General features: G+C 33.6%; 1 protein-coding gene across 1 annotated transcript in view; it reads right to left on the reverse strand.

Annotated features, from left to right (window-relative positions):
* The window catches only part of LOC128998392 (oxysterol-binding protein 1-like), a 64,232-nt gene that overhangs the window by 18,424 nt on the left and 29,966 nt on the right, over positions 1-15,842 (reverse strand). The window contains exons 5-6 of the mRNA XM_054424506.1: positions 3,718-3,848; positions 1,833-1,925 (exon numbers count right to left, since the gene is read on the reverse strand). Of these exons, the coding sequence (XP_054280481.1) occupies positions 1,833-1,925; positions 3,718-3,848 (224 nt within the window). The remainder of the gene's footprint in view (positions 1-1,832; positions 1,926-3,717; positions 3,849-15,842) is intronic.

A 15,842-nucleotide genomic window follows, 5' to 3' on the forward strand; every position in this document is an offset into this window, starting at 1 on the left:
CCTACACAAAGCGATGGATTTTGGCCTTACTTTCTAATTATTTACTATTGTGACAAAAAGTCCCAAAACTATCCTCCGTCTAAAGTACAGTATACTCCCGATTAACCGAGGTTGTTGGGACCGAGACTACCTCGGTTACCAAGAATCTCGGATAACACAGAGGTCGCATAGATTTTAAAGTTAGGTTATGGTACCTTATTATGAAGTCAAATACTTGTAAAATATATCTTTAAACAACACATAGCAAATGAAAAATGATAATAATTTTATTTTGATGTAACCTTTTTTTTTCAAATAAGGTAGTATTGTTAAAGAAAAGAAATGACACAACAAATATGTTAAACACTTTTTAATCGTCTTGAAAACTTGAAACACAGTAGGCTTAACCTATTATTAGAATTATGATAAACCAATACACACTACATTTGATAAAACAAAACACTATGGTGGATCTTTGAACTTTTAACACGTTCGCTGCTGAGCGCTAGATGCCGGGACGGCGCCAGTTGCTGAACTAACGCTCGGCCGCTGCGTGACATTGCCACCGATACACTGAATTACAGTAAAAACAACAGTAGTTATACTGGATGGCAATTTTCTGCAATAATACTGGCATTGGATATAGTACTAAGTGATTCTGATAGATAGCAGCACTACCCAGGTTACAGTCGGTAAAGTAGTGTCGCTATCTAGCAGGAAAGAGGTAAAACAAAGCCCTGTTCCAAACAACCCTGGTGGTGATTTGGGAAACTATATTTTTTATTGTCAGAAAAGTACGTCCCCACGAGCTGCAAAGAAATATAGAACGCTTGTGACATGCTGGCTTATCCATAGCAACGTTAAACAACAATGAACGGTGACGTTCTGGAACGTTCTTAGCTCCTGGCGCCGTGGCCCGGCTGACGTTCCGGAACGTCCGTAGCAGCGAACGTGTTAAAAGCATAAAATTACATTTTGTTTAAGTTTGACCCAACTTGACACAATCATGTCTTCATCAAAACATCGTAATGAAGAAGACTGACTGACAATGCTATTGTTAATGTTCTGCAGACGGCTGGCATGGCTCGTCCAGTCCATTTTGCCATTGGTAGCCAGCCAACCTAGTTCTGTGGGATTTTAATTTTTAAGGTTATTGCGGTTCATTCTAGCGTTAAAATAATATGTATTGGTTATTATAAATTCATTTCAATAAATCTCAAATTAATTACTATTTTAGTTTTCCTTTGAATAGAAACATTTTATAATAAAGCAGTTAAGTTTTTTATTTTTTTTATAATTAAAAAAATTATATTGTCATATTGAAAATAAAAATAAATATTTAGACCAAAAAACAACCTCGGATATCCCGAGGGCTCGGATAACCGGGACTCGGATAATCAGGAGTGTATTGTAGTGTAACATTTCCATCTACACCATGGATTTGGCAAACCTGTAGAGAAGTGCAAACAGTAAACAGTCAAGACGGTTACAGTTAAGAGTCAAGGTGGGGTGTTCAAACAAGTGATATACAAGTGATGGGATTCACATCCAAGGAAGAGAGGCTCTAGCCTGGAACCATTTTCATATTAACTCAGAGAGTCACAGCATTATCACTTGGATAAAATCTACTGGTGATTGGCAGGATTTGAAACTCAAGGAGTTAGGTCACAGGACGGAGAAGCAGAAAGGTGATGGAGTGAGTTGATCCAAAGGACAACAGGGGAATCTTGGAAGATGTATGAGGAGGAATGGATAGCCTTAGAGCAGGTTTTAGATATATTTAGAAATTAACGCACATCATTAATTCTTATTCTTTTCTCTTGAAAAGAGATATAATGGTTTGATGGTGATACCTGGGTAGAAGCCTCAGGATTGGTCTTTTGTTCATTTTGTTCATCAACGTCACTACTCGAGCCAGATGCTTCATCCCCCTGAGTGTCAAGAAGCTGAAATAACATCAGATGTTTTATTCTTTTTTTTAATTCTTGATTTCTATTTTAGGAATGTATTAACACACACAGTACTGGGTGGTGATAAACCAGACATGCAGAGGAGTGACGCCTAGGAGGGATTGTGTAAAAAAAATTCTATAGCCTAAATTGATATATTGCTTTCCTAAAAAATATTTGCAATTTAAATATTACACTCATCACAACTTGATAACACTTTAAATTGAGTTTTTTTTTATTTATGTTAAATTAAGTCTGTTATAGGCCTACTGTCTAAAGTAATATTCATGACACCAAATAGGGACATTATTATATGGTTTGTATTGTATAATTCAGTTTAACAAAGTGTTTTTCAGGACTAACTTTAAGTCCCTGTTTGCGAAAACAGCTCAAAGAAAATAATTGTTTTCAAGCTCTAAATTCACTTTACCTAGCTCTCAATCAGCTCTCTATTGCCTCTAACTTATGCATTAGTGCGAGGGGCGGGAATTCTCGTCCCGCCGTACCGACACCACTGGTGCAGGGCGGGAAATGTCATCCTCCTTGCATAACAACAACCTTGCTTCAGTGTGAGCTCAGCTTCTCACGGGGAACATTTTTTTACCGATTGCTGCTTATTCTGCAGTTTTATACTTCAATCCAGTATAATTCGTTTTCAGATATGACTATTTTATCTGTGGAAGGGATTTTTCTAAATTTAACGTAGTGCGGGATTTTGGCTTTGATTTAGTGAAATGGAATGGAATAATGATAATAGTTACTGCAGTGAAGCTTTATGGAAGTTACCTAACCTCAAAATTGTGCTTGACACCTTTTTGCGATATTTTTTTTATCCGGATTTTTCGTCCCTGCTTTTTCCCTCCATTTTGCAATACTGAGAGCCCTCTTTTTAGTGTTGATATCTGTTGGGTTCTTGTAAAACTACATACACAATGGCTGAAACGCAGCATATGTTATAATATGCCTTTCCTATTTTATGAAACTAAATTTAAACATTTTTGCACACTCATCTACACAGCTCATTGGCTGCTCCCGCCAACACCAGCGAACGTGTTGAATCAGTTATTTACATTGTTGAACAATCTAACTGCAAACAGAAATATGCATCATTACGTCGTGATCAAAAGTATTGTTCATAACTTCCATCAAACGAGATTTTCAGTCACTCACTCCAATTAATCCCGTCATCGGATTCACTGACACGAGGCGCAAGTGTATTTTGGTGTTCCTGTATTTGGCTTTGCCTCACACATGAAATCCGAGGGTGCATCAGAAAATTCCTCTTTTGGTACTTGTAATGAATTATAATATTTTATTTTCTATATAAAATTTAAAAAAATATTATTTTTATTTTATTAAGACCATTTTTATTACAAAATTAAAGTTTCTCAAATAGTAGCTTTCCTACTTCAGTTGTACCTTACAGTCACAAAAATCAGTACTCCCAATCAAAAAGCAAGGAGTTGCTTTAAATGATTTTAATATATTTCACTTATTTGAAGTATGAAATTCTGAAATATCCTATTGAAAATCTACGGTGTTTAATTAATAAATATTGTATTTATATAGATGATATTAAAATGTAACCATAAAATTTTCAATCAACCGACAGTAAGCCAGATATGGGAGGTTGTTTTTGGATTAAAAATAGTTTTTATGTGCAGTCTTTGTCACATTGATTAAAAGTTCAAAGATAATCTTTTACAACCATACCATTACTGCAATCTTGATGTACAAGTTTGAAGTGAAATAACACATTTATAAACATTAAGTAACAATACATAAATACCTGAGGCAAGGGTTTGGTAGGTTTTTCCATAGGTGGAACTAATGAAAGATGAGAGTTTTGTTTCTGGTCACTTTCGGCGTCGAAAAATTGCGCTCCATCTTCGTCCTCTTCATCTGATGAAGCTGACAAACCTGGAGGGTTAAAAAAGCACTCTATATCAAGTCTAAAAGATGAAGGCAGTCTATTAAAATTCAATGATTAAATATGTCTATTAATTTTATTTTAGTGTGATGAGGGATGGAGGCAATTGGATTTTTAGTTCGAGACGAGTTGAGACGGGATTATTATTTCTCATAAAATTTCAAAACGAGGTCAAGATGGGGTTTCCCTTCTCATACATAACGGGAAATGCACGTTCAACGTGTTACCTGATGTTGTAACATTTTAAAATACCTACTGATTTATGACAGACGACTGGTAAAATACAAAAATAAAAATAATAGACAAGAATATTTTTAATCTTTCATAAAAAAAACATTAATAAAAATCGTCAATATAAAAAACAAATATTAATCAGGCCTACCTTATTAGAAATAACTCTTCCGTATAGGAAACATGGTGATATCAGTTAGGATATAGTTCAACTTTGAAAAATACAAAATTTAACAGTCTGAAACATAAGTCTTACTAGTTAAGTATTAAATTACAATAGTAGAACTTTTAAAATACCAAATGTATCATTCTAAAACATCAGTCTTACTAGTTAAGTATCAAGCAACAATTTTTCAGTATTCTGTTATTTTTAGAATGATTTTGGAGTGAATGTTTTGTAGCAGTATTGAGATACTATTGTAATACTGAACATAGCTATGCACATAGCTAATACTGAACATAGCAGTATTAAGCTATGTTTACAGTAGTAAAACATGTCTCATACTGCTTACACCAAAACTTTTCATTATTTGCTATATCAAAACCAAAAATTATAAAACAATTAAAGCAATATTTACATGCAAAAATAAATTAAATAAGAACGCCTTCGTAAAGGAAACGCAACAGCAACGCGCTTATGTATTGCGGACATTGCACTGACTTTCTGCAGGCGTTTTTAACGTCTTTTTACAATCTCATCTCAAAAAAATCTCAAACAAAATAAAATCTGATTTCGTAGAACAATATTTAAAATTTCCTGAAAATTTCTCGACATTTCGAGACTTGTCCATTCCTAAGTGTAATATAGTTAGACTTTTAGACAACTCTACTTATAAGTCTGAAGTCTCCAAGCTTGGGAAAAACACTAGAGATCCAACTATTTTACCTTGATAAAAATAAATATCCTTTGTGAAAACGAGCTTTAAAAACACAATATCTATCAGTATTAAATTTATAGTATACAGTAGTCCCTTGATAATTCGTACGCTCCAGAGTATTCTCTCTCTAAAATGTCATATCTTTATTATTAGTAAGTATGTAATTTCATACAAAAGTACAGTACAGTAGATACTTAAACAACACCAAATTGTACTGCACTTCAATATGAAATTATATAGATTGCATTAATTACCTTACAATAACTTAATAGTAGGTACAGTAATCACCGACTTGCACCACTACAGTACTGGCAAGCTGCAACAAATCAGTTGCAAAACAAGAAACACTCGTACTCGCCACCTGCTCTGTTGTTGTTGATGTTAAAATTTTCCAAGAACATCATCTGTCTTGTATTAAACGGTCTTATTTAATTGTGACACAAATTCACTAATTCAAATTGTCTTAATGGTTTTAATTTCTCCTAAATCCGGCTGCCCGTTTTAGCTGGATTATCAAGGGATTCGGCATGAATATAATAATTAGTATGAATATTAATATGAATTGAAGATGACTTACAATATTCACTAAAAGTATCTTGAATAAAATGACAAGAAACACTGAAAAAGTATAAAAAGTCCTTGGTGTAAAACAGAGTTATGTAACAACAGAGGTATTGTAGCATAATGTGAATTACATTTTACACTGGGGAAATAAAATGCAATGCATAATGTGTTCAGGTTTTTCCAGGTGTTTTCTTTTTTTTCAGGTGTTTTCGTGGCTGTCAAATTTAATTTGATATTACAAGGGCCGTTTGTGCGTAGAACTTCATAGTTTGCATGTACGCCGCAACAAGGCTCCTAGCCGCTTACTGGAATTTTGTTAACAGAACGGCGCCATTTGCAGCTCTGATGCTGACGTGTACACTCTGCTATGAGTTTATAAAACTTTTTTTTAAATTATTGAATCTGCCGCAACATGCAATATAAGATCAGTGATATGATTTTTTGACTGCAATAAACATGTCAGCTTCAGACATTCATTGCCAGATGACAGAAGTTCATGGCCCTAATGCAATGATAGAGGGTAAAGAGCAGCAATATGATAGGGAGTTTGAAAATTACCGTGAAAATGTCCATTTTGGAAGGAATTTGCTGATCTTTATAACAGTAGGGTGTTAAATAATATTTGACTTGAACTAGAATCTGTCATTGAGAATTTAAAAACCTTCTGAGAATGAGGTGTTTGAAAATAGCATACTGTCAAAACATGTTAATATCTCAGTTACAGCGTTGTTAAAATGAATTCAAATCACAAGTCATAAGTCATAAGTATTTTATTGCATAAAACATTCTTCATTACAAAGGCAATGGTGAACAGATGCATGGTCAATCAATAAGTTATAAAAACTAAAAGTAATAAGTTACAACAAAACACAACAAGAACAGCACAATTGAGAGAAAGTTACCAATTCAAACAAGTTAGAAAAAAGACAAATTTAATTGAATATCTTGAAGCAATATCAGAGAAAAAACAATTAAAAACATTCTGTGTCATATTTTACATAAACTAATGGTCAATTAAGGTCACGGTCATTTAGGAAATCTGCCAGGAAGTAATATGATTTCTCCCCCAATAATGATTTAGTCCAAATTTTAAATTTTTGTGGTGTATAGGATTTTATTTTTGAGGGGATCTTATTATATAGACAAATCCCCATATAGATGGGGTTTTTTTCAAAATGAGAGTGTTTATGAATTGGATAATTTAGCAGATTTGGGTTTCGGGTATTATAACTATGAGTGGGTCTAAATTCATCAAAAAGTGTATTATTTAAATGTACAAAATTTACTGTTTCATAGATGTACAAAGAAGTCAATGGCATTATTTTTAATTCCTTAAAAGAACGACGACAGCTTGATCCATATTCTGCCCCTATCATCACTCTAATAATACTTTTTTGGACTTTAAAAACTTTGTGCTAATATCCCCTGAGTTTCCCCACAGAACAATTCCATAACGAAGCAGAGAGTGTATATAAGCATAATAAATAATTTTTAATGTTGCTAGTGACACTTCATTTTGAATACATTTAATTGCAAACCTAAAAGAAGTCAACTTACTAACCAAATATTGAATGTGTGATTTCCAATTGAAACTTTGATCTATATTAATCCCAAGAAATTTATATTTATCTGTGATATTAAAATCCGTTCCATTGAGTTTGTGGTTATTGTTAATTCTGATGTGGAATTGCATAATGTTAGATTTAGATTCATTTAGTAAAAGTCCATTTGATTCAAACCATTTCTTCAGATCTTTCAGTGTTAATTTCAAAGTGTTTTCTAATGCAGACAGGTTTTTTTCCTGAACTATTACACTTGTATCATCAGCAAATAGTATGAACCTTTTGGAAATATGTGCTGGTAGGTCATTTATATATATAAGAAAGAGTGTGGGTCCTAAAATGGATCCTTGAGGGACGCCAAATTTTACTGTAGCCCAGTCCGAGTAAAAACGGGTTGGCCTATCACTGATAACTGTTCTCTGCTTTCTCCTCAAAAGATATGATGTTAATAGCTTAAGAGCCGACTCCTCAATACCAATACTGGCCATTTTTTTAATCAGCATCTCATGATCCACACAGTCAAAAGCCCTGGACAGGTCACAGAAAATCCCCGCAGTAAACTGTGACCCATCCAAGGCCCTCGCTGCATCGCTCACAAAGTTTATCAAAGCTAATTCAGTACTTCTATTTTTCCCAAACCCAAACTGTTCAGCCCCAAGCAGATTATTACTCTCAAGAAAATAAACAATTCTATTATGAAGAGCTTTTTCAAAAATCTTTGATATATTACTAAGTAAAGATATAGGTCGGAAATTTTGAATGTCATTTTTTTTCCTTTTTTAAAAATTGGATTTATCTCTGACAGCTTCAGCTTAGTCAGAAAGGTACAAGTTCTAATAGCTAGATTAAAAATATAAGTTAAAATAGGGCTTATCACTTCAACAGACAATTTTAATAAATGAACTGGAATGTCATCCCATCCACAAGATTTTGTGTTATTTAGACCTAAGATAATTTGGATACATTGCACGACGTCCAAGTGCCACGACGTCCAATAATATTTATTCAGTGCCACGACGTCCAAAACATAATTTTTGAGTTGTTGCACGACGTCCAAGTGCCACTACGTCCAAAGGTACAGTAACAGCCAAAAATATAGTCTTTCTACAAGCTTTGGACGTCGTGGCACTTGGACGTCGTGAAACAGCGCACTATAGAATTGTAAAAAAGTAACATTTGCACGACATCCAAAGTCGCTGCCAGTTGCACGACGTCCAAGTGCCACGACGTCCAATAAATATTTGACTGTTGCACGACGTCCAATATAGCTCAGCGCTGTTGCACGACGTCCAAGCTCCTTCATGATGACCGGTTACGATGGCCGGCTACTTGCCGAACGGTGTTCTCTCGTGTGAAATGCTTATGGAACGTTTATTAGTCATATATACATGGGTATATGTTCTTGTTCAGAAATATATATATACTATGAATATTTGAACCATTAATTGAAACATCATAAATAAAAAAAAATAAAAAGAAAAAATGAACAAGTTAATAGTTGGAAAACTATAAGGTTTACAATTACATGGTTTGAAAAATGATGACATTTTGCTAACAACCGATAAACTTCATTATGTTTGGAGTAAGCTTTTAAATACTTATTTTTTCAAGACTAGATGAATGTACATTCATCAACAGGATCTTTGAAAACTATTTTTTATACCCTCATTTTAATTTTTTTCGAACTGTTTTTTAGGCTTCAATTAAATGTTCTTATGTCACAAATATGTTTATTAATAATATTCACTTAACATTGACTTAATTTTATTTCAATAAATTTTGTGTTTGTGTTTTGCTACACCACTTATTAAATTGCAACCAATGAGAATATCATATAAATAAGTTGTACACAGGGTTCTTTTGTTTCCCCAACTCTAAAATACAACGCACATGCATTGCAAATTTTATAGGTTTAATAGTACTGTAGCGAATCGAATATCAATAAAGTTAACGTATAACAATAAATTTACATATTCCTAGATTATAATTAAATGTGTTTACGAAGGAACACCACAACCTCAAAATTCAACATTACAGTATATTTACTCAAGATTTATTGTTTTTATATAGCACAGTTGATGTTGCCAACTAGCGTGGGAGCGGAAGTCCTGATAAAGGCTGGTTCTCGGAAAAGTAATAAACTTGTAGTTTGAATGAAACATTTTTTTTATTTTGTACAGAATTCATGGGATCCTCAGCATCAAGTACAAACTGCAAAATGTGTGTCGAAGGTCTGATTAGACCTTCCGAGATTTAGACCTTCAGCAACTGATCCGTTTTTTACCTTCCTTTAATTTATTCTTTTTCATGTTGTGCTTCATGTAACATACATAGACTAGAGGGCCGATCATGCCTTTGACAAATAAATAAACATTTTCGCACAAATACAAATCAATATCGTCATTAGACAAGAATTAAAAAATAAAATTTATAAACAAAACCTACCACGGCATATTCTTGAACAGGTATGCCTACAAACCTACGATAAGCATGTTTGTTATTATTATACTTAACTTACAAATGCTATATGACTTAGGGCATACCTGCTTTCCTAGATAAAACATGCGAACTAATTGCGAGTGCGACGTGAACTTAGAAAAAGACTAGGCCTACAGTAGTAAGAATTTACAACTGTGAATTTCTCAGAATTGATTGACAGTTCAGACGAACCTATGGCCACAGACTACGGAAACCTACAGTATTATTGTATTAGTATACTGTATTTGTATTATTGTGTTACTAGCAGAGTACCCGTCCTTCGTACGGGGTTGGCATATATGTATAAATGCTTATTGCAGTTATGGGAGAGGACGCGAAAAAAAAAAAAAAACTGGTCTTTTAATTTATACGGTATCCTATTGTGTAGCACACATCTACCATAGTCCTGATGTTCTACCACTGCACCTAAACCATGGAAAAAAGTAAGGTTCTCATTGTGTACCACAACTTTTTTTGCTAGTTGGTTCAAATTAGCTGTGGTCATTAATGCAAACAAACTACATAATTGTGCTGCACCCTGTTTGGCAAGCCTTATAACTTTTTAATGCTGTTTAATATCATAGAACCAACTTGTACAGTTGAAACGGCTGACAAAACTCTTTAATTTCTTTAAATATGAATACTCATAAGGTTTACATGAGAAAGTCCAGAGCCAGAGCCACCGGGGCGGAGATTGAAAGAATTTTTGAGGTAAGAATATGTTAATCGGGGATGTCATCTATCATCATACCAAATTTCAACCTTGTCGGTTTAGTATTTTTCGCGTTTGCTTGTCACAAACTTCCATCCATCCATCCATAAATCCGTACATCCATGGTTTGCACTGTAAACAAAAAGCTATCACAATAGTTCCGAACCGACAAATAGAAAAAATAGGAAAATATAAATAAATATGGAAAATAGGGTAATTTTCTAACATATTTTAGTGAAATTATATAATGAGGCAAATGGAAATTTAGTCTGCAGATTTGCTGTGGCAGGGGGATTATATTACGGTTTACACAAAAATAAATCAAAACATAAATCTCATAACACTCAGGAAAAGGGCCTAGGTTGATAGGGCAATGATTATAGAATCTTAATTATTTCCTATATACATGATGAATGATTTCTTTTAAAACGAATTATTCCCAGTAAAATATTATTACATCATTTCACAAAAATAGAACAGACTCAGTATAATCTAAATATATAAAGGCAAAGCCTTTACTGACTGACTGACTCACTCATTATTAATTCTTCCACTTCCCATTTACCTAGGAGGCTGAAATTTGGTACACCGATTCTTTGGGCATTAAATAGGAAAACTAAGTAGTTTTTATTCTGATCGGGCTTTCGGGCTCCGCCCCAGTGTCTCTGGAGTTTCCCATGATAACCTTATGATTTTTCATATTCAAAAGGAATTTCTTAACAACTGTTTCAATTAAATAAGTTGGTTCTGTTCTATTATGTTCAATAGCATTAAAGTTACAAGGATTACCAACAGGGTGCAGCACTATTTTTTTTAAATTTATGACTACAGCCAAAATGCATGTAATTAGTTTGTTCTCAATGTGAATAAATAAATTCATTTAATCATTCATTTAATTTGTAACCAAAAGGTGAGTGAGCGTAGCGAACGAACTTCAACCTGGAAGCGAGTTAGCGCAGCGAACGAGCTAACCTGAAGGCAAGTGAGCGGAGCGAACGAGCTCCAACCTAAAGGTGAGTGAGCGTAGCGAACGTACTTCAACCAGGACGTGATTGAGCCATGCGAACGAGCTCACTTGTGAAGTTAAACGGGGCAAAGCCCGCGGGTACAGCTAGTAGATCATAAACATAAACAAATGAAGTAACTTAAAGAATCATATACTAATGAAATTACATTAACATATGGGTTGACAGCTACATTTAAGTAATGTAAAATAATGTTTACATTATTCGGGCTAGTAACATCATTATTTTAAATTTATAATCCTTACTCTCTCTGTTATAATATTCGTGCATTATTTAATATGTTGGAACCAGCTGTGTGGAATTGTGAAATCAAAATTAATTTGACAGTTAGTTCTGGTTGTTTACATTTTTTAATTATGTAGGTTTGCTCTTGTTACCATGGATACCATCAATGAATATTTTAAAACCTCTCACCTAAAATTTTTGAAAGCCCACGAGGCAGAGCCCTAGGACAATAACGAAGAGGGAATAGTTGTATAATATGTATCCTCGGAGCTGTAGCTTCATTTGCGTGCAATTTGAGCCCAGTCGGTTCAGTATTTTTTGAGATTATCTCATACAAACACACCCACACACACACACACACAGACACCACTTCTTCTTTATAATAGTATAGATAGATAGATAGATAGATTACTATTATAGTATTATATATTGTCTGTGCTATGCAGCGAGCACATAATAATAATAATAATAGAGAGGACACGGCGTTTAACCAAATGCACTGAAAGTGTGGCCAAATCCGCCATCTTGGTCCGTCATACAGCCTGAATCCAAGACCCGCGAGCTCAGTTCGCATTAAAAACCCCGCGACAAATACACGATCATAAACAACATTAATAGTTGACAAAAAATTCTGAAATTTTGCACACTTGTAGATATGATACTGAGGAAAACGATGGTGTTAATATAAAATTATTAGTTATGATAGTAATTGAGTTATAAATATATATAATACTTATGTAGTTTAATTTTTCAGATTCAGACATGAAAAAGTTGTATTGCGAGGAAATTTTTTATTTTTTGGTCAGAGAAATTTCGTCAGCGAGAAAGTTGCGGATAAATAACCAAATTTAACTATCCGATTCACCAAAATTTTTTATCATGTTCGGTTTTCTTAAAAATCAGGTACAAAAGGGATCCATTGCCGCTGCTCCGCGCCACGCCCGCTGCGCCGCCGGGCCGTCGTCTATGCATTTAGCGTGCAGTGTTTTAATGTTTTATACTGTTGTACTGTAATATTGTATATATTAAAGAAATTTTCAAATATATTTTCTATGTCAAATTTTCAACCGTTTAGCACAACTTTTTAAGGACTAATTAGCTTTCAATATCATCCAAGATAAACTAAAGATAATTCTGTAGGATAAATTAAACTTCCCAAATATATTTGTAAAATTACACTTAATTTATTGTCCCAGAAAAATTACAGTTTTATTGAGATGTTGCCTGATTTCATTTTTGTGAAGACTTTCGTTACTTATTTAACAGTAGTAGCGAACTCTAACATTGAAATATTTTTGAGCAATAATTTTAATTAGGTACTAAACAAAAATGGTTTTTGTCCATATTGTTTCATATCCTGAGAAATATGTACTATTTGGTAACAAATTTACTCCTACGCATTGTCCAAGTACTTTGTTCGTCAAGTCCTCAATTACATTGTTTTCCTTTACACTAATATCATTAACTTTATATCTACACTATTCTCATCAAGCATAGCAGACGACTAGCGCGCTGCACACGCCGGGACTACTGTCGGGGAAATAAATATGTGCTTGAGTTTGAGCCTAAATATCTCTTGAGATTAATTATCCGATTTTGTTGAGACAAAAATTAAATATTAGCTGGTTTAAATACATTTTACGTGGTAACAATTAAAAAAAATTCCGTTTACCAGAAAAATTTGTACAGTTGAAAGATTCTAAAAAGTACCGGTTTTTAAGAAACTCTGCACTAACACTGAAGTTTAAAACCTAATTGTAAACAAACCACTAAACCAATCTTTCCGAAATTTGTATGGCTTATTGGTAGATTTATTGTTAACAGTTCCATGCATTTTAAAATTTTAACTCACGATAGTTTTTATGCTGATGCTTATTTTTAAAACGTATGCTAACATCGTTAATAAGACGCTAAAAATTTCGTTCAAAATACCATCGTGTTTGTCGTGACACAAGAAATAACACCAATATGACAGATTAATAATGCAAACAAAGGTGTTTTTTTTAAACAGATATATATTTGTAAACAAAAATTTCTCCCGCAACTGGCAGGCCGATTGGCTCAGTGGTTTGTTTACAATTAAATTTTAAACTTCAGTGTTAGTGCAGAGTTTCTTAAAACCCGGTACTTTTTAGGATCTTTCAACAATATAAGTTTTTCTGGTAAACGGATTTTTTTATTGCTACCACGTTAAATGTATTTAAACCAGCTTATATTTCATTGTTGTTTCAACAAAATTGGATTATTCATCTCTGAGATATTTAGGCTCAAACTCGAGTGCACATATTTATCTCCCCGACAGGTAGGCTAGCGCCGCCATCTTTGTCCGTTTCGTCGGCTAGTAAGACTGCCACGCTCTTGCGCTCCGAGTAGCGCTTCTATTTTGTTATGTGTTCGCTGGTGCTATGGCTAAAATACGTTTTTATTACTGCATCAGCTGGAGACACTCTCTGAATATCTGCTTCAACCATTAGTTGTCAAACATTGATCTCATAAAATAGTGAAATTATTTTTCGTATGCACTAATAGAGCAAGGTTTGTACTAAAAGAAAACCTTCTTTTAGTTTAAAAAATAAATGTTTCACAGGAAACATTTTTAACCATTGTAGTAACACCATTATAGCTTAAAAAGTTGATAAGTGATAGTTTACATAATATTTAGCACATTTGACGGATAAACCTTTTTTGAATTCGTCGTATTATAAGTGTATGAAAATTCATATATCTGTGTATCAATATCTACTTATCTCATTTCTGTTCAATGGAAGTTATACACTTTCAATGATACCGGTACTTAAATGGGAAGTCTTACAGCTGTTATAAAACTGTGCATACATTTTATCTTACGAGTAAATCAATATCTGTATCAATATCTACTTATCTTATTTCTGTTCAATGGAAGTTATACACTTTCAATGATACCAGTACTTAAATGGGAAGTCTTACAGCTGTTATAAAACTGTGCATACATTTTATCTTACGAGTAAATTTGCTACCAATTAATATAGTATGACAATTCTATTCTACTGCAGTACTTAGAATTCTACCACTACTCACATTAAACCTACCGTATTTACTTTTGGGCTAGTGATTAATTTATTGTATTAATCATACAATATAGTGAATAGTGTAGTCATTTATTTATTTCGTTTCTATGACATAGCTCTATTTTGTAGAAATCAATTATGCAATCATAACAACAGAAATACTGCATCATTACATTTTACGGTGACATAGTATTTATTTTACATATAAAAAATTTAAGCTAATGCAATAATTAGTTCAATTAGAACCATTGAATATTGAATAATTTAAACATTCAAGACGAAGCGGTAGACAACTTTCAAACAGTTGACTAGGCCTAGTTGCCTTCATTAATTGCAATGCGACCTGTATGCACTGAGGTCGGCAAACAGTGTTCACAGTGTGCAGGCACTTTGGACGTCGTGGCACTTGGACGTCGTGCAACAGTGAAATATTGATTGGACGTCGTGGCACTTGGACGTCGTGCAACTGGCAGAGGCTTTGGACGTGGTGCAAATGATACTTCTTTACAATCCTACAGTGCGCTGTTTCACGACGTCCAAGTGCCACGACGTCCAAGGCTTTTAGAAAGACTATATTTTTGGTCTGTTACTGTACTTTTGGACGTCGTGGCACTTGGACGTCGTGCAACAACTCAAAAATTATGTTTTGGACGTCGTGGCACTGGAAAAATATTATTGGACGTTGTGGCACTTGGACGTCGTGCAACACTCCCGATAATTTTAGCTACCTCTTCCACTGACACAGGTGAAAATTCACTTAAATATTTTGTCTTACATGAAGGGCTGTCTTTGATAAAAGATAAATCAGCTTTAGGAACTTTTAATAAGTCAACAGTGTTAATAAAATGATTGTTAAAACTTTGAGTGATTTTTTGAGGATTTGAAATTATCTTTTGTTTATTTTTAAGGTAATACTAATAGGTTCACTAATTTTATTACAATGAGTACCCATTTCTCTTTTAACAACAGCCCATGTAGCTCTTGATTTGTTTTTGGACTCAAAAATGTAATTATCATTAGATGCTATTTTTGCTGCTTTTACAACTGACTTAAACACTTTTTTATAATTTTGTACATATTGCTGAAATTCTATACTTAGGTTATACTTTGCTTGCCAGTGTAATTGCCTCTTCTTTGCTGCTGATATCTTAATACCCTGTGTAATCCATTTTTTTATTTCTTATTTTTAACCTTAATATTTTTAATAGGGAAAAATTCATTCATACAAAAGATAAAATTTTCCAAGAAAAAATTGTAGGAAT

Source organism: Macrosteles quadrilineatus, unplaced genomic scaffold (assembly GCF_028750875.1).
Source record: "Macrosteles quadrilineatus isolate MER2022 unplaced genomic scaffold, UCM_ALF_1.0 Scaffold_7__1_contigs__length_78375512, whole genome shotgun sequence".
NCBI classification, from domain to species: Eukaryota; Metazoa; Arthropoda; class Insecta; order Hemiptera; family Cicadellidae; genus Macrosteles; species Macrosteles quadrilineatus.